Source organism: Diadema antillarum, unplaced genomic scaffold, assembly GCF_040938485.1.
Source record: "Diadema antillarum isolate AM-2024a unplaced genomic scaffold, OU_Dant_1.0 scf00000139, whole genome shotgun sequence".
NCBI classification, from domain to species: Eukaryota; Metazoa; Echinodermata; class Echinoidea; order Diadematoida; family Diadematidae; genus Diadema; species Diadema antillarum.
Window position 1 is genome coordinate 3366546 of NW_027271028.1, and position 27632 is coordinate 3394177.

At 37.2% G+C, this 27632-nt stretch overlaps 1 protein-coding gene across 1 annotated transcript in view; it reads left to right on the top strand.

Moving 5' to 3' along the window:
• LOC139721148 (uncharacterized) overlaps positions 1 to 27632 on the top strand; it is a 177684-nt gene that overhangs the window by 144390 nt on the left and 5662 nt on the right. The window contains exons 9-11 of the mRNA XM_071632479.1: positions 1914 to 2078; positions 3249 to 3256; positions 9101 to 9293. Of these exons, the coding sequence (XP_071488580.1) occupies positions 1914 to 2078; positions 3249 to 3256; positions 9101 to 9293 (366 nt within the window). The remainder of the gene's footprint in view (positions 1 to 1913; positions 2079 to 3248; positions 3257 to 9100; positions 9294 to 27632) is intronic.

The window sequence follows — 27632 nt, forward strand, 5'->3', positions numbered from 1 at the left end:
CATGCATCGAGCTGACACTGATCAGACAAAAACCTCACGAAATGGCAGTTCAATTTGGGGCAACGGATTACATTTGTCATGACAGAGTTTATCCCTGCCCCTCAGAAATTCATTTTCTTGTCTCTTCGGGCCAACATTTGCAACTTGTGTGGAAAATTAACCTTCAGATCTATGAATGATTTATTTGCCAAGAGTGTCAGAAGATAATGGTGCGCGATTGCTTCGTGTCCCTGAATTTGAACTCCTTATACTTCAAGGCATGCGGATCGAAAGATGAAAAATCATTATGATCTGTAGTGGCTGTATCAGTGGGTGACTTCCTTATATGTACTGTATGTATACCATGATGACGTCTTGAAATTGCTGTGCTTGGAACATGCAAGACATTTCATAAGCAAACCTAGTAGGTGAATTTGGACAAACAGTATGAAAAAATTGGGCAAAACAGTGTGTAAAAATTGAATATTTTCATAACTTGTAATCTCCATATTTCAACATTTTTAGGGTGGTGATAAAAAGTGTGCATTTATTGATGTCCACATTATTGCATCTTATCCTGCAAGATGATAAAGTCTGTGAAAGGTTGATCGAGGATGACATTCTCCTGGTTCTCTTACTTCTAACATCTTACCTTTGGCGCTATCAGCTGGCATCATTACACTTAAAGTTGCTCTGCTATCCCGACACCTGTTGTGGGATTAAACCAAGTGCCCACTTCCTCAAGTATAACTTCTTACAATGCGCTGCTAACAAGAAATGTATAGATATAAAGCAGGGGCGGATCCTGGAATTCCTTAAAAGGGGGGGCGCACCCATCCCCCCATTTTTTTCTTTTGTTTTTCTTTTGTTTCAACAAAATATAAGGGGTCGCATGTCCAGTGCACTCCCCCTGGATCCACCACTGTAATGTATTATTATGTACAAACATACTATGCATACATACATACATACATAACATGTGTACTGTAAAAGTGGATATTTTCGCGTGACTAATTTTTCACGCTCGGCCGAGTAAGAAGAGTTTCGCGTGTTTTTAATTCCGTGGAATCAAGACATCAGCTACTAGAACACATGCCAAGCAAAAATATTCATGTGCTTTTATTTTCGCGCTAGTTTGTGGTTGCACGAAATGCGTGGAAATTTCAACACCACAAAAATTTCCACTTTTACGGTATAATTTATGTTTATAGATATATAGACTTTTAAAGGGATGGTATAGTTTTGGTTGAGACAGAGGATTGTTAGAAATCACTTGTCTAAAATCTAAGTAAAACAAAGAGGTCCTAATAGAAAGTGGATCGGACCTCTTTGTTTTTTAATATCTCAGCCATTTCAAAACCAATTTTCATCAGATAAACTTTGAATTTGTCTGCAAATTGTATGCTCTTCCCTATTTCACAAGAGGTTTCTCCTCATCTCACAAAAAAGTTGGAAACCTGAAGTCGCCCCATCTCAACCAAAACCATACCATCCCTTTAATGCAGAGACAGATTAATGCCATTTACAAAGTTTTTTAAGTAAGGTCATTGCAAACTAGAGGAAGATTAAATCTATTCATTTATACTGCACTCCTTACATTTACAAGAAATATATTAAAAATGAAAGCAAGCTACCTGTATTATGAAGAAACTCACACCTGAAGAAATATATTTGAAGGTATTATTAAGATTTTCACGTACATTTTAAATATTTTCTTTGTTTTTCAGCAGATTCGAATCTTTTATATCTCAGGTTAATAAAAAGGGATAATCATATCATTTTTTTTAAATATATATATTAATGTATATATACATACATAGATATACATTTACATACAAACATACATACTTTTATTTGTCTTTGGAGGAGACTAGAGATAATAAGTTTGTAATCATTGTGTTTATTTTTGTGTGTGTCACATTGCATCTTCTCAGCGGATGGCTCCCTCTTCATGTGGGGAAAGAGCAGTCACGTGATCGAGTCGTCTCAGCCGTCTTCTCGCAAGGTCTTCCAGCCCGTGCAGATTCCCTTCCAGGGCCGCTCCGTTGCCATGGTAGCGTGTGGCGCATGGCACGCCGCCGCGCTGACAGGAAAGCCAGGTCTGTCACAGTAATTAGAAGAAAAAAAACCCACGTAACCAACGGTGTGATGGTGTCATTAACGTGTCTTTTTTTCTAAGAAGAATTGAAGGATGAAATCTTCATATTGCATCAATTGTGGTGAGCTACAGTACGTGTAGGTGGTTGAAGTGCACTAACTTTCACTAATCATGGAATTAACAGGAGAAGTTGACTTTCTGTTGATTGGGCACATTCTTAGCACTGACATAGTTGAAGGACAAGTTCACCTTCATAGACATGTGGGTTGAGTGAATGCAGCAATATTAGTAGAACACATCAGTGAGAGTTTGAGGAAAATCAGACAGTCCATTCAAAAGTTATGAATTTTTGAAGTTTCTGCTCAGTCACGGCTGGATGAAAAGACTACTATAGCTTGTGATGTCACATGTGTACAACGATATAAAGAAAGAATAAAGAAAATTTAACATATTTCCATTTTTCTCTCATAACAAAAGAACTCTCGACTTCTCTCTTTCAGAAGACTGGGGGAATATTACTACCCTTAATATACGTCAGTAACAAGACGAAGAAGTGTGCACTTTATTCGAAAAGTAAAGTTTTGTGAAATTCTCTTTTTATTTTCCTTATATCGTTGTACGCATGTGACATCATACAGTGTAGTAGTCTTCTCATCCAGCAGTGACTGCACAGATACTTAAAGAATTCATAACTTTTGAACGGATTGTCCAATTTTCTTCAAACTTTCGCTGATGTGTTCTATACCAATATTGCTGCATTCTCTCTATCCTTATGTATACGAAGGTGGACTTGTCCTTTAAGACAAGTATGAGAGGCACACACATGCATCCACAATCATGATGTGAAGGCAATCATTCATATTTAAATAGACATTGTCACATTCTATACACATTGTACGGAAGGAAAATCAGACATGATTCTGTTTTTTGTTGTTGTAGAGTGATAAGTGTGTATAAGTAAGATATAAGCAAGTTACTTCCCCAGTTTACGTCAGTTTCATCTGTATACTCATTTCCATATTCATAAGCTTTTTGTGGTTGATGGTATTTTACCAGACATTAAAGCAAACTGTGCAATATGAAAATGTGCATATTTTCAGAATAATGAGCTCCCGATCCAGACTGTGCCAAGAGTATGCAGTGCCTTTCTGTTCATTCTGACCATCGGCAGATATGAAGGTGTGGGGGTTGGGTGGGGGGGGGGGGGGGGGGAGGAAGGTGAAATGGCTGTCAGACTATTCAGCATTCATGCTTAACAGATTCTATACAATTTCACTGTTATAGTGTGATACTATGGTGTGTGCTAAACAGGCAATGATTTTATTGACACTTTCAAACTCAAACTCAAACTTCTTTTTTCTTGAATGCATTTTTTTTTTCATTCAGTATTTATTGGTAAAAAATAAATGCCATTTAAAGCAAAGAATAAAGAATCAAACAAATTACAAAATCACATAATAAAAAAGTGCAGCATAACAAAATGGATACTTAAAACATTACATATGAAATTTGACAAAAATACCTTGTAGAAAAAGTATACAGTTTCAAATTAAATGTCAAACTTCCATTTTTGAAAGTGAATAGCAAGTTTACCTTTCTTTTTTGGAAATTCTATATTCTATTTCTCTATCATTTTTTAAGTTAGCCTGGAAAGATTCCAAAATAGGGGTTTTATTCTGGAATTTACAGACATATATGAAATACTTTAAGGATAGAAAAATATATGATATATAAGAATCTCCATGGAAACCGTACATCTTCTCAAAATCAGAAAAAATGTTATATTTCTTTACCTTGTAATTGATAATATCTGTTATCTTTTGCCATAAAGATAGTATATGGGGGCATAAAATAAACAAATGTAAAAAAAGTTTCAGGTGATTGATTACAAAAGGAACAAAGTGATGAATCTTTTCTTTTAATTTTGAATAGAAAATCATTTAAGGCTTTTGCCCTATAAAACAGTTTTACAAAAAAGGATCATAATCGAGTATCAGTGGTGCTTGTCAAATTTCTCATAAGGATTTTTTCCCATATAGGAGAATTTAGGTTAAATAATCAATCCAAAAAGAAAGGTGATTAACTGGGATGACCTTTTCCAACATTACATCATATACATACTTGGAAACCTTACGAGTTTGCATTAGTTTACCCATAATCGTTTCAAAAATAAGATCTTGGTTTATTTCTGAATGTGTGAGCCATTCTTGTGGAATATTCTTCATTAAAAAATTATATTTCCTCCTATCTGATTTATCTATGTCATAATCAAGCACCAGCTCTTCAAATAATTTACTCCCAGGGTGGTGAACAGGATCCAATAAATCATTAATATAAATCAAACCCTTCTGTAACCAATCGTCATATACGAAATATTGTTATACCCCCGCCAAACGAAGTTTGAAGGGGGTATATAGGAATCAGCGGGCGGTCGGGCGGTCGGGCGGTCGGTCCGTTGCAAATCTTGCGTCGCGAACTACTTCCTCAGTTTTCAACCGATTCCCATAAAACTTGGCACAGATGTGTGCCTTGGGTTGTAGATGTGCAAGACATATTTTTTGACTGTACCCAAAAGTACGTTGCCATGGTAACGGCATATTATGGGCAAAAATGGGTACAAATCTTGCGTCGCGAACTCCTCCCACAGTTTTTGATCAATTTTTATGAAATTAGGTACAGATGTTCATCTGAATATGTTGATGTGCAAGACACATATTTCCGCAGTGGCAAAAAGTGCGTTGCCATGGTAACGGCATGTTATTAGTAAAATATAGGGCAAAATGCTTCATGGCAAAACTGCTTCATCAGTGTTCTTCCAATTCTCATGGAATTCATATTGAATGTTTGTCTTAGGATATAGGTCAGCATGACACATTTCTTGACAGTGACAAAAAGTATGTTGCCATGGTAACAGCTCACATATCATGAGCCAAAATGATGGAAAATTTTGTGTTGCAAACTGCTTGCTCAGTTTTTGCCCAATTTCCATGAAACTTGGTACAGATGTGTGCCTTTGGTTGTAGATGTGCAAGACGCATTTTTCGACAGTACCCGAAAGTACGTTGCCATGGTAACGGCATATTAATGGCAGAAGATCAAGGAAAGATCTTGCGGATTTAACTACTTCCTCAGTTTTTTGACCAAAGCTTATGAAATGTTGTTTTGACCAAAGCTTATGAAATGTTGTTTGGCGGGGGTATAACCAGTCGCTGTAGCGACATTTCTAGTTTTGATCTGGATTGAATATTCCTATTGAACCATAAAGACTGACATGCACCTATTTCAGAATAAGCAGATCCAAATTCAATTTTGACCAATTTTTCTCGGAATGAATACCAGGACCTTAAAGAATCGGCTAATTGAACAGATGGCAATTTATTTGAACTAGATTCTGGAGCATTAGTTTTCCACAAAATATCTGTTACCGGACAGAAATTCTCTAGGACTGAAAGCTCCATAATTACGTTTCCAGAAACTGTCAAAATTCTCATCATGTAACATTTTAACCCAATTCAATTTCTGAGAAAGAGCAAAAATCGAGGGGTCGATCATTCGTGAACCACCCTGGGAGTAATCATTACATAGATATTGCCTTTTAATCCTATCATTGCCCCCATTCCAAATGAACTTATACAATATAGTATTCAAAGTTTTGAAAAACTTACTAGGAATCTTTATACACAAGACTGAAAATTTATAGAGGAGTTGGGGCAATAATAGGGTTTTTACAACACAAATCTTCCTGATTAAAGAGAGATTCCTGGCTCGCCAACAATTAAGCACACTTTTAATTGATTCTAATTTGGGCGAAAAATTCAAATTAAATAACTGATTTACATTCAAAGAAAATATTATACCAAGGGTTTTTTAACTCTCTTTATGTTGTCAATCCCATCAGAAGGACAGGATAAAGTATTATATCAGAGTCTTTTTCAAAAGTCTATTAATCCATCGAAGACTACTGCAGTAGTCCCAAGTATGCTCGGGCAGATGTTTATGGAAAATACATGTTATAGCATAATCGGCTCATCCTCAGTGGGTTAAAGTACCTTTGCAGTAACGTCCGTAACACTTTATGTGACTGCTTTACAGTGCTTATGACTTCTATGTAAGACTTACTTTACATTTAAGCAGGTTACAAAAGCATAGATGACATGATCAAGTTTATGAACAAAATTAACGTAATAAATTCAAACAGATTCAGTTACAGAAAAGAAATCATAATCATCTGAAAATGATATCAAAAGACTAATAACAGTGTCTGTGTCTTCTTGCCCTCAACCCGTTGAGGACGAGTCCCAAGTATACTCAGACAGGGGTCTATGGGAAATGCGTGTTGTAGCAAAATCAGCCCATCCTCAACGGATTACCAACCAAGGGTTAATTGTTGTAACTTACTGTGGCAATATGACTGTGAATTGGTGGCATGTCTATGGCATGCAATTAGTCTTAAAAGTAAAAGATTTCGGTCCAGAGCTGCTCAAAATGAATTTGTTCAGTAGGGTCATCATCCATAAATTTATTCATTTGTTGATATGCATGGAAGGTAACCGCAAACTTTTTGTTTTTCAATATGTTTTGTCTCTTCAATAGGAAAACATAAAGTAATATTAGTATCCTCTTCATATATAGCCTCTGTGCAAGAAAGACTTGTTTTTTTTTTTCTTATCAATTATTATGTCAAGTATTCAGAGGAACGTGTAAATTCCACACCTTGTGAGCACTGTGTGTTTGAAACACTGACTTCAATTGAATGGCAATATGCAATCAAAATAGAGAGAAAGAGTGTGTGTGTATGTGTGTGTGTTTTATTTGGGGCCAACAAAGCTAAAAACCTGCCAGTACTATTACAGTTTATCCAGGGGAAAAAAACAACTTATGACAAGCTAAGGTATTACCCTGGAGCATACCAGAATGTGAGAAAGATTACACCTTGCAACAACTCTTGTAGTTCTTTAAATTTTCTACGAAAAACAACAGATAGACAAAAATTTCACCAGCTTTTTCCTGTCCCCGTGGAAATTTGATATGTTTGGGTCTTTTCTCTCACCATTTTCCTCCTTGATCAGTGGGACAAGTCAGCGATGTGTTTTCCCCTTGTTCTTTTTAATAATGCATTGAAGTTTGGATGCGAGGAAAGGTTGGCAGTGGTAAACTTAAAATAGTGCTTGTCATTTTCGTTCATCCGGTAGTCTGACTTTGATGCGGCAGTGGTGGAGAGAGACACTTTGCAAGTGAGGAAAGTAGCAGCTATCACCGACAAAAATATCAGTAATATACATCTTGTAGTCCAAAAGGATACTTTCTTTGGTATAAATACCATGCTGCTCAATGCACCATCAGAATATAAACCATTTTGTAATTCTTAGAGGGGGGAATGGGAGGTTGTAGTCCCATTCACTCATAATATGAGCAGAGTGAAGATTTTATTTCTTGTCACTAAGCCCAGGTGTAGCCTGGACTTACATATAACATCTTTATGAAGCCATACCATTGGTCATCGTCAGAGTTAGAACGTGTGGTAACAAATTTAATATGGAACCCTTCCCTGAGATGGTTAAAACATCGATGTACTTTTAAATTGTTAGCTTTCTCTTAGAGCACCGCAACACTGTTTTGTTTTTCCACCATAGGTGGGGCACCAATCCATTCAGCCAGCAGATAATGACCTTGCAAGGGGGACAATTACTTTCTCTTGTAGCACCAGAACAAGATTTTCTTTTTCCACCATAGGCAGGGCACCGATCCATTCAGCTAGTAGATAATGACCTTGCATGGGGTGGTGTGGGGGTTGTGATGGGGGAGGTAGAATTCTGTGATTGAAATTTAGTGATTCACATGTTGTTTAAAAAAACACAAAACAAAGAAGTTCACTGCACCTTGGGATGAGGTTGTGGCTGTTAGCATCAATTTCCGTCATCAAAGTAACATGCACAGTCTCATCTTTTTTATCCTGACCTTGACATGCATGATTGTATGATGATGTGAAACACAGTGGAGAGAGCCTGTTATCGATGTTGGTGGAGAGATCTGTCATCCTTCTGAACATTGAGATGGAATATTAAGGCAGAAGAGTAATTTAAGAAATGCCTGTGAGATGAAAACTGGCTGATAACTGACTGATATTGACCTGTGGATGAGTGGATAGTACAGTTGTCTATCAATATTATTGTAGCAGTCATGAACGACTTCCCCTCTGGGTTCTCGCCATTGTCAGCAATACGAGAGAGAAAGAAAAGACAGAGGAAATCAAGAAAGTCGAGAATGACCAATAGGCTAATCCTCAACATCCCTCCAGAAATTGGTTGTGACGATATGATGACCGGGAGTTTTGTTATTGGGTGTAGGCATCCTGCCCGAATCAAAGACTCAAGACAGTGACGTTCTGTGACGTTATTAAGACAAATATTGCTTTTTTTCATAGATTGATTGGAAGCGTTTGACCTCGAGTGCACTGTGCATTCTCCACTTCGTGTGCCGCCTCCCCGTCTTTGACGGGAGGGCTTGGCCATTGTTGTGCAGTGATGTGGCGCGTGTCTACAGGGAAGAATTGAAGAAGAGAAAAAGGGGACTATGTGACTGGTGCCCATTATGTACAGTCAAATCTTTTCAATACCAGACCCAGCCAGGGGAAGTTCAAAGAATAGGGGAAGGAAAAAGAAGGTTTCTTTAATAAAAAAAAAGAGGAAAAAGGAAACAAAGCAAGAGAGAGAGAGAGAGAGAGAGATGGTAGGAGGATGAGAAAGAGAAAGAGACCTGTGAAGAGATTGAACTGTGGAGAAACAATAATGAGACTTGGTGATGTGCACTTTGCAGTGGAAAAGACTGATAAAACTTGCTTTGGGGCAGACAGTCATATGGGAAGAATGCAAAGAGGAGAGAATTGCCCAGCCATTCGTTTCTGTACAAAACCTTCCTCCTCTCCCCCCCCCCCCCCCCCCCCCCCACCACCATCCTCTATTTCTCCAACACAATTGCCTTTCCAAGATGTTTTGTTCGGCCTTTCGCTAATTTCCGCACCAGCTCGGTCGGCAGAACCAAAGTGACGTAAAGCCTGAAATTGACTCGGTCCCGTCAAAGTCCATTCCATTCTCCACCGGCTCGTCCCCTGTCACCCCGCCGGTGATGCGCACGACATTGTCTTCGGCCTGCCGATGCGCCTTTGCCGGGGGGATGGACGATCCGACGGTGACACTGACATATCGCTGGAGCTCATGTCAGAGCAGATATAGACACATGATTAATTCTTGACCTACTAATGCACTTTATGCATGCTGCCGCTTCTGCGTAGCAAATAGCCCCCTCAGGTTGCCCACTCTGTTTACGTCAACCCACAACTCCTTTCATTTTGCTTGGGAGCTGGTAAATACTCTGAGGTCCTTATGCTCTGATATATGCATTTACCTGCACTTATGAATTGTTTCTACTTTCCACCTGCTCCCCCTCCTCTTAAGTTCCCCTAACTGTTTTGTTCTTTAATTTCACTTTGACATGACAGGAAATCCCACCAGATTATCATAAATACATCTATAATTTGTGATGAACTTGCTGCATGATTTTGATATTGATATTCATCCACTCTTTATTCATATACTAGACTCGAGTCTCTTTATACAAATGACTGACTTCCTGGCATAGACCAACACACTTTTGTGACACAGTATCATCTGGCATACAGGCAAAGTATGCAATGGGGTTGATATGAAACATCAAAAACACCCCCCCCCCCACCCTTACACACAAATGCATACACTTTTTCTTTAAAGGGATGCAGTCCTCACGAAATTTAAAAAAATATGTTGTTGTTGGTACCTCCAATGAACTACTTTCATCAAAAACAAACTTTCAAATCACCAAATAAGCTCATACATTTCGGTTAAAAAAGTGTGACTCTGCAAATGAGCAAGTCTTGGCGGAGAGTCATACGTCATCGATGCACAACTCTTTCCAGCAGTGTTCTGCTCGTCATCCCTAGTTATTTATATTAATAAAATACATGTTAACTATTTATTTTTATATTAATTATATATATAAATAAGCTTGAAATATTTTGTTTGAAATAATAAAACCACATATTGTCACATTTTATGAAAAAATCAGATATGATCATTTTGAACACTTAAATTGGTTTTCTGAGGCACGGCTGTCAAAGAGTAGGGCATCAATGACGTTGCACCTTTTGGCAGGCTCTTACACGATCGCTTGCAGGAATTATTTTTTTTAAATCGCGTACGGAGACAATTTTTGATGTCCACACGTATAAATTGGTGATAGGTTATATTCTTTACTCTTCTTAATTATCAGTACAGTGAAAATCTCAGGACTGCTTCCCTTTAATGGAGGTTATATTGTGTACCTGATGTTCAATAGGACTTTCAATCAGGAAACAAATCAGCAGAATTTATATTTTGCCTTTTTTTTTCAATGGAGGCAACTGTGTCAGTAGGGGGGGGAGGTTTCAGGAGGACAGGTGTTTTACATTGTATATGCAAGCCAATAGAACTTGCAGTCATTTCAGAGGTTAGTCTTATTGATATATTTTTTTTAAAGCAAGGAGTAAGATCAGGCAATCATTTATATGGTAGGGAAAATTATCTGTTGCATAATTATCCTATCAATTTTCACCTGAATGTGATAAATAATTCAGCCCAGTTAGCTGGAGATCCACTTTTTTTTTTGGAAAATGAATCATAGTTCATGTCACAGGTAATATTTAGATGACCAATCATCTTCACAGCCCTTGATGAACATTCTTTATTTGAAAGGCAGATTTGTCTTTTTCTGCAGCACTTTATTTGAGTCCCTCAAAATGTGGGTTTGAAGACATTAGTTCTAGTATGTTAGAGTGCACCCCCTTCCAGATCTTCAGTTATTTTCCTTCTTTTTTGTGTGTACATACATATATGTGTGTATGCATGTGTGTTTGTGTGTGTGGTTGCATGTTTGTATACTACAGTATACACTATAGCATTGGAATGCAATAAGGGAACAATTTTTATGCTGTTCAGATAAAAAATGATATTTAAAACATTTAAGTAATTTGTACAGTGAGTCATGTGTTCACACAAGGAACCTAGTGTTTGAGGCACAATACCTAATTGTAGTGGGAATTGATTCAAAGCAATTGTCTTTTCCTCTATTTTGATAAAATCATAAAGTTGTCAAATTATCAAAATCACATGTTTATTTCATGCAGTTGATATTGCCATAATGTTCATTTTTAGTGCCAAGCAGTTAGGACATCCTCAGTCATCACAATCTTCTTCTTGCACTTCAAAAAATCCCGAAACATACATTTGCCCTGTTTCATTTGCCTTTTAGATGCAGAGGGATTCACTATTTTTTCATTGTGGTTGTAAAGTGCAGTGTATTTGAAGTAAGCTGGCAAGTAGCAATGGTTCTTGGTCAATCACCTGTCTGGAAATGCAACAGTTTATTGGAACAACCATCTTATGTTTCTTGATATGATACCAGAAACATTCACAGCATGACATTTTCGTGAATTGGAGCTGAGGCCCTTTTTTGTGGCATGAAATTTTCGCAAATTGCAGCTGGCATTCAGTGCATTAGCATAGACAAGAACTTTTGCGTGCATTTAAAGTTTGCAAAGCTTGGCTCCTTGCGTAAATTTGTGAAAATTTCATACACCCAAAAATCTCTGGTTTTACAGTATAAATTCATGGTCAGCTCACTCCCAGTGTGAATCATAGATACATTCAAATGAGATCTGATAGTCTGAAGATGACCATTAAGGTCCGTTATCAAGTGCAATATTGATTTTGGTGTAAGTATTAATGCAAGTCATAAAGAATAGCCATCATAGTTTTTAGTGGTGTAATATATTACAAAATGTGAAAGGATATTCATGATTTCTGGTACTCATATGGCACAGAAATGAATCGCAATTAAAACTGCATAAGTAAGTGTATATGCCAAAAATGATCAAATTAGGAATCAATTTGTCGAGTAATTGAAGAAATTGTATATATATATATATATATATATATATATATATATATATATTATATAAAGAAATAAATATATATGCGTGCGTGTGTTTGTGTATGTTTTACTTGTTAGGTACTGCACTGTGACATTGTGTAGAAAGATGCTGTAAGACCAGAAACATTCTCCACACGAAACTTCTTTTAATTTGAACCAATGGCCTTCCGTGCAGCATGAGACTTTCACAAACTGCCACTGGCATTCAGTGCATTGTGTAGACAAAAGCTTTTGTGTGCAGTTTACTTTCATTAATCTTCGCTCTCTGTGAGATGCGTGAACATTTCATGTGTGTGAAAACTTTTGCTTTTACAGTATATTGAACCAAGGTGCTACGAACCTACTTTCCTGCTTGCCCAGAACAACTAAATGTCAGTGTCGGGCAAGTTAAATGACATAGACACTCACATCTTAACATTATGAGGTTCCTGTCTGAATGACCATTTGGGCAAGTGGGGTTGACATCTTCTTTCATTGCTCTGTACCGTATGTCCCCAAAAAAATTACAATGGTACAACGATAGCTCTAAAAATAGTGAATCAATCCAAATACAATTTCAGAGTATGAAACTATAACTCATTGCCCACATCTTACAGAAAACCCCATTCAGTTTGCTTCAGTGGTCAAAGAGAAATGAGGAATTTTGTAGAGCATGTCAGAAATCTCTTCTCTCCAAGTTCTGTCTATTGTGTTCACACATTAATTTGCATTTCCAAGAGCATCCAAGTGCTAAACTTGGAAGAATCAGACTCATGACATGCTTTACAATAATCCACATTTCTCTGTGACCGCTCAACCAAATTGAATGGGGTTTTCTGCAAAATAGAGGTAAGATTTTATATTTCAAGACCCTGAAGTAGCATTTAGACTGTTTAATCATATTGGGTGTAATCAATGCAAAAAGTGGATTGTAATTTTTTGGGGGGACATACTATATTTTCAATTCAACTTCATTTAAATTTTTATTTTCATTTTTTGACAAAACACGATAACATAGTTACACTTTACTGTCTTTCTTTGCAACAAAACAATAATGTAAATGAACAAAGTATACAATAGTGAAACACTGTAATAGTGAAACAAATATGATAACAAAACATTGTGATAAATAACCAAAGCAAGCAGTGTGTAACACGCAAATATTGGAGGGACCCACTGAAAACACAACACTTGTAATTTGTGGGTCCCTGTAGAGTCAACATTTTGTAGAAAAACAAAAAATGAACTAAACTGATGTCCCATCTGCATTTGAGGGTATTGAATGATAATCAACTTACACACATGACAATTTATTGACAAATTGCTGTTTGTTTGCATGCACAATTACTCCAGAGAGAATATATTTCAGTAAATTACCGGCTTGAGCCAGAAAAGGTATAATGAATTTGTATCAAGACTTTCTCTAGCAATCAAATTTTACAATGTAAACTGCCTTTTATATACAAGAGAAGATCTTTTTGCTTAGTTAATGGAATGGTCAAATATGTTTGGATTAATATTTTTTTATTTTCACATTGTAAAACTGAAAAGCTGCTTTCGATTCTTTTCTATGAATTGATTTTTTTCTTTCGTATGTACAATGAGTCAAATTACAAAGGGAATTCAGTTGGTCTCAGTGATTGAAGTGGAGAAATTCTCCTCAGCAGAGCATTGTTGATGTTCATGAGCAAAAAAAAAAAAAAGAAAAAGAAAAGATGACCCAAAAAATTTCATGCTGTGAATATTTCTGGTTTTGGTTAGTCAGATTTCACTGTTTGGTGTATATGTGTGTGTGTCTTTTTCTATAAAATCAACTAATTGCCCATTTAGATTACATTATCATGTACTAATTCTCATACTGCAGTGTCTGTATTGTGCCTGTGTTACCACTAATTCTTCCCTAACATTAGAGTTTGTTTGCATTACTTATCTTTGAATAAAGAATGGCATTGGAGCTATGAAGAGTATGATGTATATGCACACTTGACTTCATGATTGTTCTGACTGTGATCATTTTGTTGTCTTTGTCTGCTGCTGCTTAACCTCAGTAACACCAGCTTTCTACTTCAAAAGAGCAAGATTATTATTTTTTCATTTTATACAGGATACCGCATATAACCAAGAATGAAAGTGATGGCAGTAATGATAGTGGTGGAGTTGATGATGATGATGATGATGATGGTGATGATGATGATGATGATGATGTTGATGATGATGATGATTATGATGATGTTGATGATGATGATGATGACCATGATCATGATGTTGATGATTTTGATGATGGTAATGATGATGGTGGTAATGATAATGGGGTGATGACTATGAGGATGATGATAATGATGATGATGATGATGATGATGATGATAATGATGATGATGATGAGTATATAGGGAGAGCTGCACCACCCACTCTAAACTTAGTGGCTGTATCACCAGTTAATGTTCTCATGTGCTATCAGTTAAGGAGCAAGCGATTGTTAAATGTATGTCACCAGTTGAGTAGTACCAACCCTTTCTCCTTCCAGAGTTTAGGAACTTAATGCAATTTGCTACAGACTTTAGGGAACATCTTGGAAGAAACTCACGATGGGGAGAACCTCTACTTTGAAATGTGTCTGAATTTGTGTTTGTTTGTTCTCTCCATTGTTGTGCTATAGAAGAGAGAGCGCACATTTTTAATTCATTTATTTGCATCATTCTGGAGTTTGATATCCTTTCGTTTCACAACCAGGAACTAGGGATGGTCAATTAAAGTGAAGCCTTTGAAGAGTAAAGCAAATGGATGGGGGTGGGATGGGAGAGGGGGACTAGTTTGAAAGTTGCTGAAGTGCATGTGAGCAGTGGCATGTATAAGCTAACAGTAACTATGAAAAAAAATGCGCACAACATTCTAAACCTGTCAAGGCATTGGTAGACGATACCACGGTGATACACGCGAACAAAGAAATGTTCATACAGTCATGTATACCTTGTATACCTAAATTCCTTGGAGACAACCCATTACTGGTGATAATGTCTTGTGGGCACTGTGAGCATTTTTTCCTTTTTCTGTACATACAATGGACATTTCCTTTCTTCATCTTATTTCTCATTTCCTAGAAAATACGGACACAGTTTTTCAACTATCTCTCCCCCTCCCCCCCCCCCCCCATTCTCTTGTTATTGAAGGAGGACGGGGTTGGACTCCTCAGGGTAATGTCCCCCTAAAAAATAGCTGCGTCTTATGGGGGGTGGGGGTAAGAGAAGAAAGAAATTGCACATACACACATGTGCAAATGAGAATTTCCACTCCTGAGGGGTTTTTTTTCTTCATATACATTGCTTTGTGCCTTCCTACTGCATTTACATCTTTGATGAGGAAACATATGTAGTTGTAGTGCATTAGAGACATTCAGCCACATGAAGATATTAGTGGTAAGAGTGCTTACAAATGTAGGCCTAAATTTGAATGTGTGCTATATGAACATAAATGCTGCATACAATCATACCTGCACATGGCAATTGTCACTTAGGGAAACATAGGCCAAGGTCGTCATAGACAATTGGCCATTGCAGACAGGTAAGTGGCAAATGAGAATTCGTTATACATATAATATCGTCGGCGTTTTCACGAACCGACGCTATTTCGTTTTTGAGCGAAAATGCAGTTCTGAGAAAATCGCGTTTAAAGATCTCACAAGTTTTAGACAACGTTTTCAATGACTTTTCCTGTCTTGTGTGTGAAAATTTTGACAGGGTGATGAGAGTGGAAGTTGTTCTTCCTATCCATAGTGTAATTTTAGTGTGAATTCAAAAAATTTACGATATTTCTGTCTTCAAACTCACTGCGTCGGTTCGTAAATCCATCGTTTCTTGCGCGCACCATAGGTTATGTACTTAAGCGCGGGTCTCACGAACCGACGTAAGTTGTATTACGCCGGTTCGTGAGACCCGCGCTGTAGGGCCTGTACAATAGGTAACGTGCAATACGCGTGTATTTACGAACCGTCGCTATTTCATTTTCGTATGTGTTTACATACAAATACTATTAGGGCTATACCTGCTTATCAACAATAACCTTATTAATTGAAATTAATTGTCATGTAATGATTGTTGTGATGATTACAATACATTTAGTGATAATTAAGATGATAATACAAGCCAGTTTCTCTTAATTGTTCTAAAAAGAGCCTGTTGTCATTGTTTTCATCTTCATTTAGTACACGCATGTATTGTTATTATAGCTGTGGTTGATCGTTCCAAAGATTTCTTTGCCCCCCCTTTTTTTGTGTGGATATATTATTATTTAACACTTTTGCATTTGGACATCTATCATTTGGTAATACATGTATTCGGTATACTGTGTTTCATATTTTTTTACTTTTTACTTTTTTTTTTACTTAATTAACTTACTTTTTCATTTTTTCACATTATTTTTAATTCAAATTCAGTTCACTTCTTTCATAATAATTATGAATGTTTGTTCTAAGATGAAGGATACCGCTAAATCTTGGGAAAAAGACGTGCCAGTCAGTAATAATTACTTGTATTTACTCATCTTTCATACTCATGCATGCACTCTGTTATTTCTTTCTCTGAAATAATATATTAATTTCTTTATTTCTTATTATTCCACATATTTGTGACATTTACTTTGTCACAATTTTTATCAGTGTCATTATTGTCATTTGGCTCGCATGCGAATTCACTCATAATTCCTCATTTTCCATCTTTCTCTTTCCTGCTCAACAGATTCTATGATAGCTGCACCTGATCATATAAAAACATAAACTCATCCTGCATGCACTCTTCGAAACTGATAAACTCCTAAAAATACATGAATATCAACACTATCAGAATTTCAAGCTTCATTTTAAATATATAATAATGGTCATGTTTTATTATGCCTTTTGCAGCAATATATTGAAGAGGTACATTATGTAATCGAAAAAACATAGGTCCTCTGAAATAAAATATCAAATTTGAATTATTCAGAGATGAGTAATGACAATGGGAAGGATAACAATTGTTGAAGAGCTCCATAAATCAATACATATCTAATGGCAAATGGAGATGGAATCAAGATTCAAGAATATGTGTAATTCAAGTTCATTATTATATCAGTTCTTGTGTGTTCACAAAAAGAGGAACACAGTTCGAACATGCACACCAAATCTTACATCGTACATTTACATCTATAGAGTGCGGACGGAACATATACAAGAGAAAGAATAACATTCTCAAATTAATATATCAAGCATAACTACATGTATGTATATGACCACACAAAGATGTTGCTGCATATGCATGAAGCTTGAGAGTGCTGCAACACCCATATGCTCAGATAAAAACTTGATGTGTATCATACAAAAGAGAAGAGGTACTGCATGTACATGTAGTTACACTATTCACAGGACAGTAGAGAAAAAGCACGAGAGAGGGAAATGGGTGTCTAAAATAGGTCGATGTAAGGAGTGCCAAGCCAATTAAGTCTCTAATAGAAGTCATACATATATAAGGAAATAAATTAATCACAACATAAATGATCATGCTCATGTTAACCTTAATTAGCATCTAAAAATGTGTGTAGAAAGCCCATAATATCAGCCTTTCGCCCCGAAGGCTTGTTACATATGAGAAAAGAGAAATTTTGGCCGACCCCCCCCCCCCTCCCTGTGAATCCTTAATCCACCAGTACTATAAACACATTCTGAGAATGTGTTTTAGTACATGTACTAGCAAATTCACAAGAGGGGTGGGAAAATTCAGCCAAAATTGTGTGTGGCTAAAATAATTAAAAAGAAAGGTCATCAGCAAAACTACGGGGTGGATGCAGACGAATTTTCATGTGATGACTAAAAAAAATGCAGCTAAAGGAAAAAAAAAAAGACGGCGGAGAGGGGCCAAGGCTAATTTGACTCCCCTCCCCCCCCCACCAAAAAACAAACAAACAAACAAACACCACTGTTTTACAGTACCTTTAAAGGACTCTTAATTTTTTGTTTGTTAAAAACAAACGTCTCGAAGTAAAGAATTCCATATTGTAGGCGAAATGTAGACCGATACAGTGTATAAAGTGTACATCCCAAGCTATTAAAGAAAAAAAAAAACAGATTATGAATATCATTTAAAGTAAGAATTTCAGTGTGTTTAATCATCTTTAGTTGAGTTGCAAATGACATGTACATATTTAATAAGAGCTGTAAACTTCGAAGCGCCCCCAAGCCCTTCTATACTTAATTATTCATGTGTAAAGGTAGCGCCAGGGCACTCCGGTGGTCTAGTGGTTATGACGCTGGTCTAGTAATCCAGAGGTCGTGGGTTCGAATCCTGCTTGGGCTGCCTGTGATTTTTTTTTTTCACAGCAGCCTACAAACTGCACACTGCAGTTGCGTGCGTTACTACGGATGGAGACAAATGAATAATCTATTATTTTAATATACGATGTTTGACATCCTTATTGCAATCACTTTCTTTAATTGTAAATTTAGAGACATAATGAATTATTATTAAAAGAAATCAAATTTCTGTATTTTGTTGTGAGTTTGCATGGGAACATTCACGTATCATAATTTACAATTTTAGTTAGATAAAGAACATCTTATAACAGAACTGTCTAGTGATGGTTGAATAATTATGTCAATTTGTTATAAGTCCTATCATTTACATGGAGTGCATGTTCCCATGTTTATAAGAATCATATGTGACACATTCAAAGTGGGTTGAAGACAACAAAATAATAAATAAAAGAATAAAGGAGAATAGAACTTAATCTGATTACAGCATCATCTAAATATTGCCAATGTGCACTTAGAAATCTATCAAGATTTATCACAAGGTTATGATTACCACACAAAACCTTCAAGATTTATTATCATGAAATACATACCAATGAACACATAAAAAAATCTAACATTCCATATCCACATGAAGCTTTCCTTGATATAAATGTCTCTCTGTAGTGTTATTAAAGTGTAGCAAAATTGTAATTACGACATCACAGAATGGAATGCATTGTTTTCACCTTCAATCTTAGGATCTCCTTTCATGTTTCCACTTTACAATCACATTTCACTGTAGATATACCGTCCTTATGTTGTCGCCCTTCATCCCAATTTCTCCCTTCTATCCTATCTGTAGATTGTCTTCTTTCCTAAGCCATTGTATTCACATTCCTTGATGATCAGCACGATGCTGTACTTTTTTCTTCTTCTCTGAAACAGTCCAGCTCTTCGCTACTGCATGGCATCAGTCATCTGAAAGAAAAGACAGAAATTAAGAACTTTCGATTAAAATCAAACATCATGATACAAGATACAACTTTCATTTTGAGAAAAAGAAATCAGCCAACTAAACTGTAGTTGAAATTATTTTGCTCTATTTATATTAAACATAAAACAAAATGGTATACAGGATCAAAGAATGTCAAAAAAATACTGCTGTTTTTTATGCATATTCAAATTGTCTCGCCTTTTACATATTTTAATGATGCAAGATCTTATGTCTAGCACTTAGTAAGTCTCATGTAGAATTTAAATTATTATTCACATGAATAAATCTGCATGTCCTTGTAAACAAGGCATTGCTTTGAAAAAGCTGAATATTACTAATTGCATTTTGGAAAGAGTCTACGACAATCAAACTTGTTTATTATCAGAGACTTTAACATCTTAATTAGACCTAGACTCTACATTACCATTGTATTCACATCCGTTGGTGATGTACACGACCCTGTACTTTTCCTTTTCTTTTCTGAGACAGTCCAGTTCTTCGCTACTACATGGCACCAGTCATCTGAAAGAAAAGAAAGAAATTAAGAACTTTTGATTAAAATCAAACATCATGGCACAAGATACAACTTTAATTATGAGAAGAAAAAAAATCAGCCAACAAAACTGAAGTTGAAATTATTTTACTCTATTTATATTAAACATAAAACAAAATGGTAGGCCTATGCAGGATCAAAGAATGTCAAAAAATGCTGCTGTTCGTATTTGATGCATATTCAAATTGTCTCTTCATTTACACATTTTACTGATGCAAGATATTATGTTTAGCACTTGGTATGTCTCATGTAGAAATTGAATTATCATTCACATGAATATAAATCCACATGTATTTGTAAACAAGGCATTGCATTGAAATAGCTGAATATTACTACATGTACCTGCATTTGGGAAACAGTCTATGACAATCAAACCTGTTTCTTATCAGAGACTGTAACATCTTAATTAGACCTAGACTCTACATTATCATTCAGCTTTTAAAGGTATTAACCATTCACCTATAAAACACTGGCATTGTCATGTGCATCATATTTCTTTGATACTGCACATATTTTCATGAAGTCTGCACAAGAATGCAAATGAAACACGTCTGCTGTTTGGTATTTATGAAAAAAAAAAATCACTAACCCGGAAGTCCTTGGCCTTAGGAATAACACGTGGCGAGTTAGTAGGAATTGACGTTAAAATAGAATAAGAATAGATCTACTAAATAGGCCTTTGCCTCATGAATGTCTGGTCTAATTATAGACTAAGTGAAGTCTAGACCTTTCACTTTTAAGTTACCAGTGGTTCACAAAATATATATTATAGATCTAGACTACATCTAGATCTAGACATCTAACAGGAACGGCGCAGTGTTTTCAAAAGTGTGGGGGCCCACTTCCGGGTTTCATGAGCTAACAAAGTGATGACACCTTATGTATTCCTTTGTATGGTGCACAAAAAGTGTTGGGGCCCGAGCCCCCACGGCCCCCACGGCTGCGCCGGCCCTGTCTAATACTATTAGATCTTGGCAACTTTTGTCTTTGTGACACGAAATTAACACGTCACGGATAATATTGCGGTGATATCCAACAGGATGACAGTACCACTATTACTGACTCAGTAAGTTGACATAGATAACTAACATCAACTTGTTAACGTACGTTAGAGATGGCACCATATACAATAACCGGTGACACTGACACTGACAGATCTAACGACTACGTTTAGACTAACGTTAAAGAGTTAGACTCGCCATCTCAGTAAGTCGGCCAAAGACAAAGTCAATACAGGGCTAAGTCAGTGTTACTGTTAATGTTATGTTAGGCCTAACAAATGTTAACGGTTACTCGGTTAGGTTAGGTTTACCAGGACTCAAAGAGTCCTGGTTAAATCAGTCGAGGGACATTTCTTAGAAGTCCTTCGATTCAAAGAATAAAAAGGGTGAAAGAACAAAGGGAAAAAAGGAAAGAAGAAAGGACAAAAGATTATGTATGGATGCTGTGGAAATCGACAGCGCTACTGTATCACTATCAATCACGCGTGAATATGTAAACGCCATTTGGTTGGGCCGCATTCACAAGTTTTAGGGAAAAAAAGCCCCACCGCTGTGCTTCAAAGGTACTCCACTCGAACTAACGTTAGACATAATGTCACATATCTACACACAGTACGGTACTAGGGCTGAATTCACAAGTATACTATAACACTGCACTGTACAGGAAAGCCACCTAACCTGTAGAGTACTACTCGTAGTGTTTATGTAGTTAGCATCACTAGACCACATACTGTCATAGATGACATCTACACCAACGCTGCACACTGGCACTGGTCCGACGGTCCCTGACCAGGAAAAATTACTGTTGGACACTGACCAGTAACTTTTTCAGGAATGGACCAGTAAAAATTGGGGGGAAAATGGGTGGACTCTACCTACTATTACCACTAGTCTAGATGTAGATCTAGAGCTAGACTATAGACTCTGTGTTAATTTGACTTGGTCTTAGACTTCAGCTGATCTTAGTTTTAGTAACTGGCATTACAAGTAAAGTCTTAACTTAGACTTAATAGTTAAACTTGAAAGTTAAAGTCTAACATGTCTAACTTTATTCTTTACTCTTCCTTTGAGTTTTACTTTTAGACTTTTTACTTGTTTTTTTAGTTTAGTAGGCCTACTTTGTCAATCTCATGATTTCATTTTCAACTCAAGTCAAGGCATAGCCATGAGTGTCTTCGAGACTTTGACATCTTGCATGTCTTGCACACAGACGTTACGACTACGTCTACAGTACTCAGTAGTCTCAGAAGTAACGACATAAGTTGAAAAGAAACTATAAATAATATGATTTGGGATCTAATTTGAAATTGGATGGCGTTTACAGACTCGGCTTCATAAGCATCACGCGATTGAATACATGGGACTACACTCTACCGCAATTAATGGTTATGGTAGTCCAACTGAAACTGTTATTTTGAGCATGATTTTAATAGGATTATAGCTTACCATTCACTTCACTCGTGGACAGTGGGCTGGCTTAGGTCGTCATTCATCTTTCAGATGGTTTGGTTCTCACTCTGAGATCTGGATTAGGGCCAAAACCTAATTCTAGGCCAGTAAGTTGAACAAACCTCAAAATAATGCAACTGCGACGGTTCGTAAAACCCGCATTGCTCTTCACCCTAGCAATTCGGGTTTCACGAACTGGCGTATCTTTACTGCGTCGGTTCGTGAAACCCCTTTTTCTCAATTTCTCGATATTTCGAGTACCGTCGTTTTTTTCTTTCTTTGATAAAATTAAGAATAATTAATTTTGTGATCTAAAATTTTGGGATTTGGTAGAGTTTTGAAAGCACTTTCATTTGGTACCAATATCTCGATTTTGAAAATTTTGACCAAAATCGAAATAGCGTCGGTTCGTGAAAACGCCGACGATATATCTGCTGAAGATGCCACATGCATGCCTTTAACTTGCAGAGTCTGTGCAAAATATCATAAACCATCACTAGATATGAAATTAATGCAGAAATGATTACAGTGGTTCATTCTGTCACTCAATTTCGTCGGGTGCCCGTGCATTGGCCGCTAACGCAATACAATTTGTATTGCATTAGCGGCCAATGCACGGGCACCCGACGATTTGTAATATGGTTGCCTTCAACAGGAACTGTTGATAAGATACAAACGGAATAAAAACTGTCGCAGAAATGATATATTTGAACTGGTATTAAAATGCTGCTTGAAGTCTTAGGCCACAACACACAGTGAGATATCCAATATTGTCAAAATGAGGTGGCCGCTGTATGGATGGTGTTATTATCACATAACCTAGGTTATGTGATAACCTATTATCACATAACCTAGGTTCATGATGTAAAGGCTCCATAAGGCAGGTGACTGGTATAGACGGGTTTGTCTGTATGAGCATATATGATTATATATTTCTTTTTCATTTATTTCCAGCAATAGGGTGGATAGCCCTTTCAGCATATCTGATTCTTGAAGGGGTCCACTTGACATGCATATTAAAATCCACATAAAACAACAGTAATAAATGCACAAAAAAGCTAATGAAGTCATGGGTATAAAATCATTGTAAAACAATAGTGATTTGCTGTCAACATATTCATATCACACATTAGAATAATTTCAGTAACAGAATTAACGAACAGACAAAAAAAAAATGATAAAAAATATATTCATAGCACTCAACTATGCACAACCAGGTATGTAACTAGTAGACTAATCAACAACATAAGAGAATTTGTTTGTGTTGGGGGGGATTTTATACTGAGCCTGAAACCTGAAATCGGTAAGCGAATAATGAAAAAGAAAATAACACTTTATTAAGATTATTGAGCAAAAATATATCAATAGCAACTTAAAACATGGGATCTCATTTTCTATCTTCTGACAAAAACAGTTTATATCATTAGTGTTTCAAAATAAATTTGAACTTACATAAAAAAAGCTTCGCTTCTTTAAATTCGTTTGTAGATTTTGGTAACCAATATTTGTATCTGAGAATTACAGAGTTTATAACAGTGATCTTTTAAATATATTCTTGATGAAAGATATTGTGGTGCGAACTCAAACAAACTTTTATGCATATGTGTATGTTTGCAGATAGGGAGAGAGAGAGATTATAGATAGAAAGATAAATTAAATGCAAACAGAAGAAAACTGACCAGAATGAATAGAAAAATAAATTGATAGGTATCAGGACAGAAAAGATTTTGTTGTGTCAGACATTCTGACCACCTGGATTTTTAGGGATATTCCTGCAGTACACTATGGAGCAGTGACCTTGCCATATCTGCTGCATATTAATCACATAACGTTGGTGGTGCTGGCAAGATATTCTAGGCCCCACTCAGAAGTTGTATGCCATGAAACATGGGAACGCAGCCGCCGCTGACACCAGCCACGTGTTTGTAACACCACAGACCTATGGGGTGGAGAACGGAAGCCGAATGTAGCACCGTGGGATTTGCACCTGCGTGCGTGCACCAAACAGCTGTGCAGACATGGCATTGCTTTGCTTTTGCAAGGGTTCTGACTGCAAAACTACTCTATTATGATCATGGGTGACAATGTGATGCGCCGCTCCCAAACAGTTGTTCTACGAATTTACAGAAGAGTGATTGTCAAAGAATACTCGTGGGCCAGCCTGCCGTTATGGTCTTTTGCATTCTGGGAAGGAGGTTTTCATGAGGCTGTGCTTTCAGAGATTAAACACACACACACACTCACACACAAACAAGATGGGATCTTTTGTGCCTCCAAATAAATACCTACTGACTGGATCATCCACAATACATATCTTAACATCAGCTGATTTGCTCTAATAACCAAGTACTGAAGAGGCTCATGGTTAAGTTAGTGCTTGTAGATTTGTTAATTATCATTGACATCCTTTGGTAGGTATTTGTATATGAATGAATAGAAAAAGGAAGAGATCATTGGCCATCTATTTTTTTTTTTTTTTACAAAAGTAGAAATGAAGACAATGCGTGGGAAACCATAGCATTGTGAAACTGTGGAGATGAATGTTGTTTGGTTAAGAAATCAGGCTATCGCGACCACATCTAGCCCCACTCATCATTTCCATTATTGTCGGCGGTCGGAGGGTTACTTCAAGTGCATCTGGTGGAACAAATTAACTGAGAGGATGCGTGAAATACTAATAGGGGATTGGTGGGAGGGGGGTTGATGGACTAGAGTTTATTTCAGGAAATGTCTTATAGAACCTTTTATACAACACCTCAGAATGATGTCGAATTGTGATTGGCCCAGAACATGTCACATGACATTCAATAGAAAATACCTACCAAACTCATTGAGAGTGACAGCCATACAATAGGCCCCTGGCATGGGCCTATTGCACGGCTCGAAGGTACTATAGCACGGCTTCGTGGGGGGCTACTAATGCATGGCCGCTCACAGAGTTCTGTGGCTCACAGCAGCAAAGCGCCAGCAAACTACATTGTACGTGCTGGCCGGCTGCGCTGCGATGCGCTGCCGGTAAACAGACCAGTCGCGGCGGAGTAATGCAACGTTAATGTGTACGCGCAGCTACTTTACCTAGCTACGTGAGTAGTTGCATGTATTGCGGCCTACCTACTGCTGTGTTTTTACTTTAGTTTTGACTCTGATCTGCTACGTGGACCACAGTGATCCCAAAATCAAGACTTCATTTCAAGTTGAGAAACCGTAATTTGATTATTTTTCTGTGTGTTTATACAAAATCATTTTCGGAAATAGAGAAAGTCTAGACCTACTACTAGATCTACCGACATCTCAGGTAGGCTTAACAGTCAGGCCTAACTCGATCTAAACGTTAGCGTAGAATGGGTATAGACCCTGCGGAGTTTGTGATTCCTGTGACTGTGTAGTCGAATCATGACGAGTGTTTGAAAGCAGTACACAGGGTGGTTTACAATTCTCGGCCTAATTGTTACATTTATTTTTGGGCCTTCCTGAGTTAGCGGTCACTAATTTAGTACTGTGATTGTGGACAAGGTGTTGTATAAAACGAATAATTTATGATTTTGTTCGTGCATTGGGGCACGTAATACCGCACTCGGCGCGAGATTCGCCACTGGTCTATTCAACGCGGCACTACGCGCCTTGTTGAATAGACCAGTGGCTTATCTCGCGCCTCGTGCGATATTCGTGCCCTATGCACTCACAACTCATAAATTATTCGTATACTATTGTCCAAGTGATAAACATGTAATTACAGTGTTCCTTTTTTTGCTGGGGGAAGGGATGAAGTAAAATCTTTGTGCCAAATTTACAAGGAAAATTCATGTATTTAATTCAAGTCGGAACAGCAACAAGAAACAAACAATTAAAAAGAATGGCTCCTACTCCATTGTCAGTGAAGAACAAAAGTGAACAAGATTTCACACGGTAAGTGATGATGACACTGGTTTCAACAGATGTAATATTCAGCACTCATGGTGGTGGGTATTGGTATCTGTGACAGCAATAAGGACTTAATGCTGATGATAATATAAATCTAACTGATACCTTCTGAAGTTAAAGAGCATTGACTCTAGTTCTGCCTGGTGCATATGTATTGACCTTTTCATATCTCCAACGTGATGCAATTTGAACAGACACCCCCTTCCCCCCCTCCCCCAAAAAAGGGTTTTATCTTTTTTCTTCTGTTCCAGTTTCCCAAATTTACAGAAAGAATGGCATGTCCTTGGCTGCTCTGTTTTGCTGGCTTTTAACCCATATTTGATTCATAGATGAGGATCTAATCTCTGCAAATGATATGGGGTTTTAGCAGTCACAATGTGCAACTGCTCCCTAATCTATTGTAGTGCTACTTAGTCTAATGAGCAAACACGGCTAGCCGTCTATGAAGATTCCCACCTCCCATGTTTGCATGGACAACTAACTGGGTCAGGTGAATCTGATGAATGAAAGAGCCAACAGTTATAAATCAAAAATACGTCGCCGGCATTTTTTAGAAAACGATCCCAAAGGTCCGTGGGTTAAGAACGACCCCCCTAATCAGTGGTTTTCATCAGGGCTGTAAAACGTCAGCAAAAAATTATGGCCATTGTTCGGGGCAGTCGGGTCCCCAGGGCTTGTACATTTAGACCCAATTTCATTCCAATTTCTGTGTCTTTATCTATTCATACTTGTGCATTTCATAAATGTTGCAGTATGGGGCTAGGTCTCTTTGTGAGTTCAACCATGATGTAATATGCCATAGCCATGACCAGTGTTTATAGGAAATTTATGTCTATTTGGCTTGGATGTCTGTCCTACTTTTCCCTCATAACTTATTTTGAATTTTTGTATATCTCTATATTATTCCTTTTCCTGTTTACTATTGATGTCGCCCTAAATCATCACTGAATTACACCATGCTATCGCCAAATTGTCTGTGTTCATATTTCCTACCAGTTTCCTATTCATCGGTGCTTTTTATTGCCCTGTTTTGGGTTTTTTTTTTGTGTGCAGCTGTATGACCATTATAGTGAAGCCTTAGCCCTCCCATTGTTCCAGTTTGTCTTCATTAATATTTTGTTATTCTGTTGTGTATTATCTCAGTTCTTACCCCCTGTCTCAACTTCCGTTCTCCTTTAACAATGATTTTTTCTTTAGTCCTCAGTCAGTGTCAGTTTTTTGTTAGGAGGGTCTTTCTTTTTTTCTGGGGGGGGGGGGATGGGTGATGGGGAGGCTGCTAGGAGTAAGATGGGAGAAACGTTAGTAGGCCTCAATCTTTTTATCATTCATTTTATAACTACTGCAATGACAAGCAAAGTAACAGAGGTGCATATTCCCCCTAATTTGCAGACAGGCTGCAC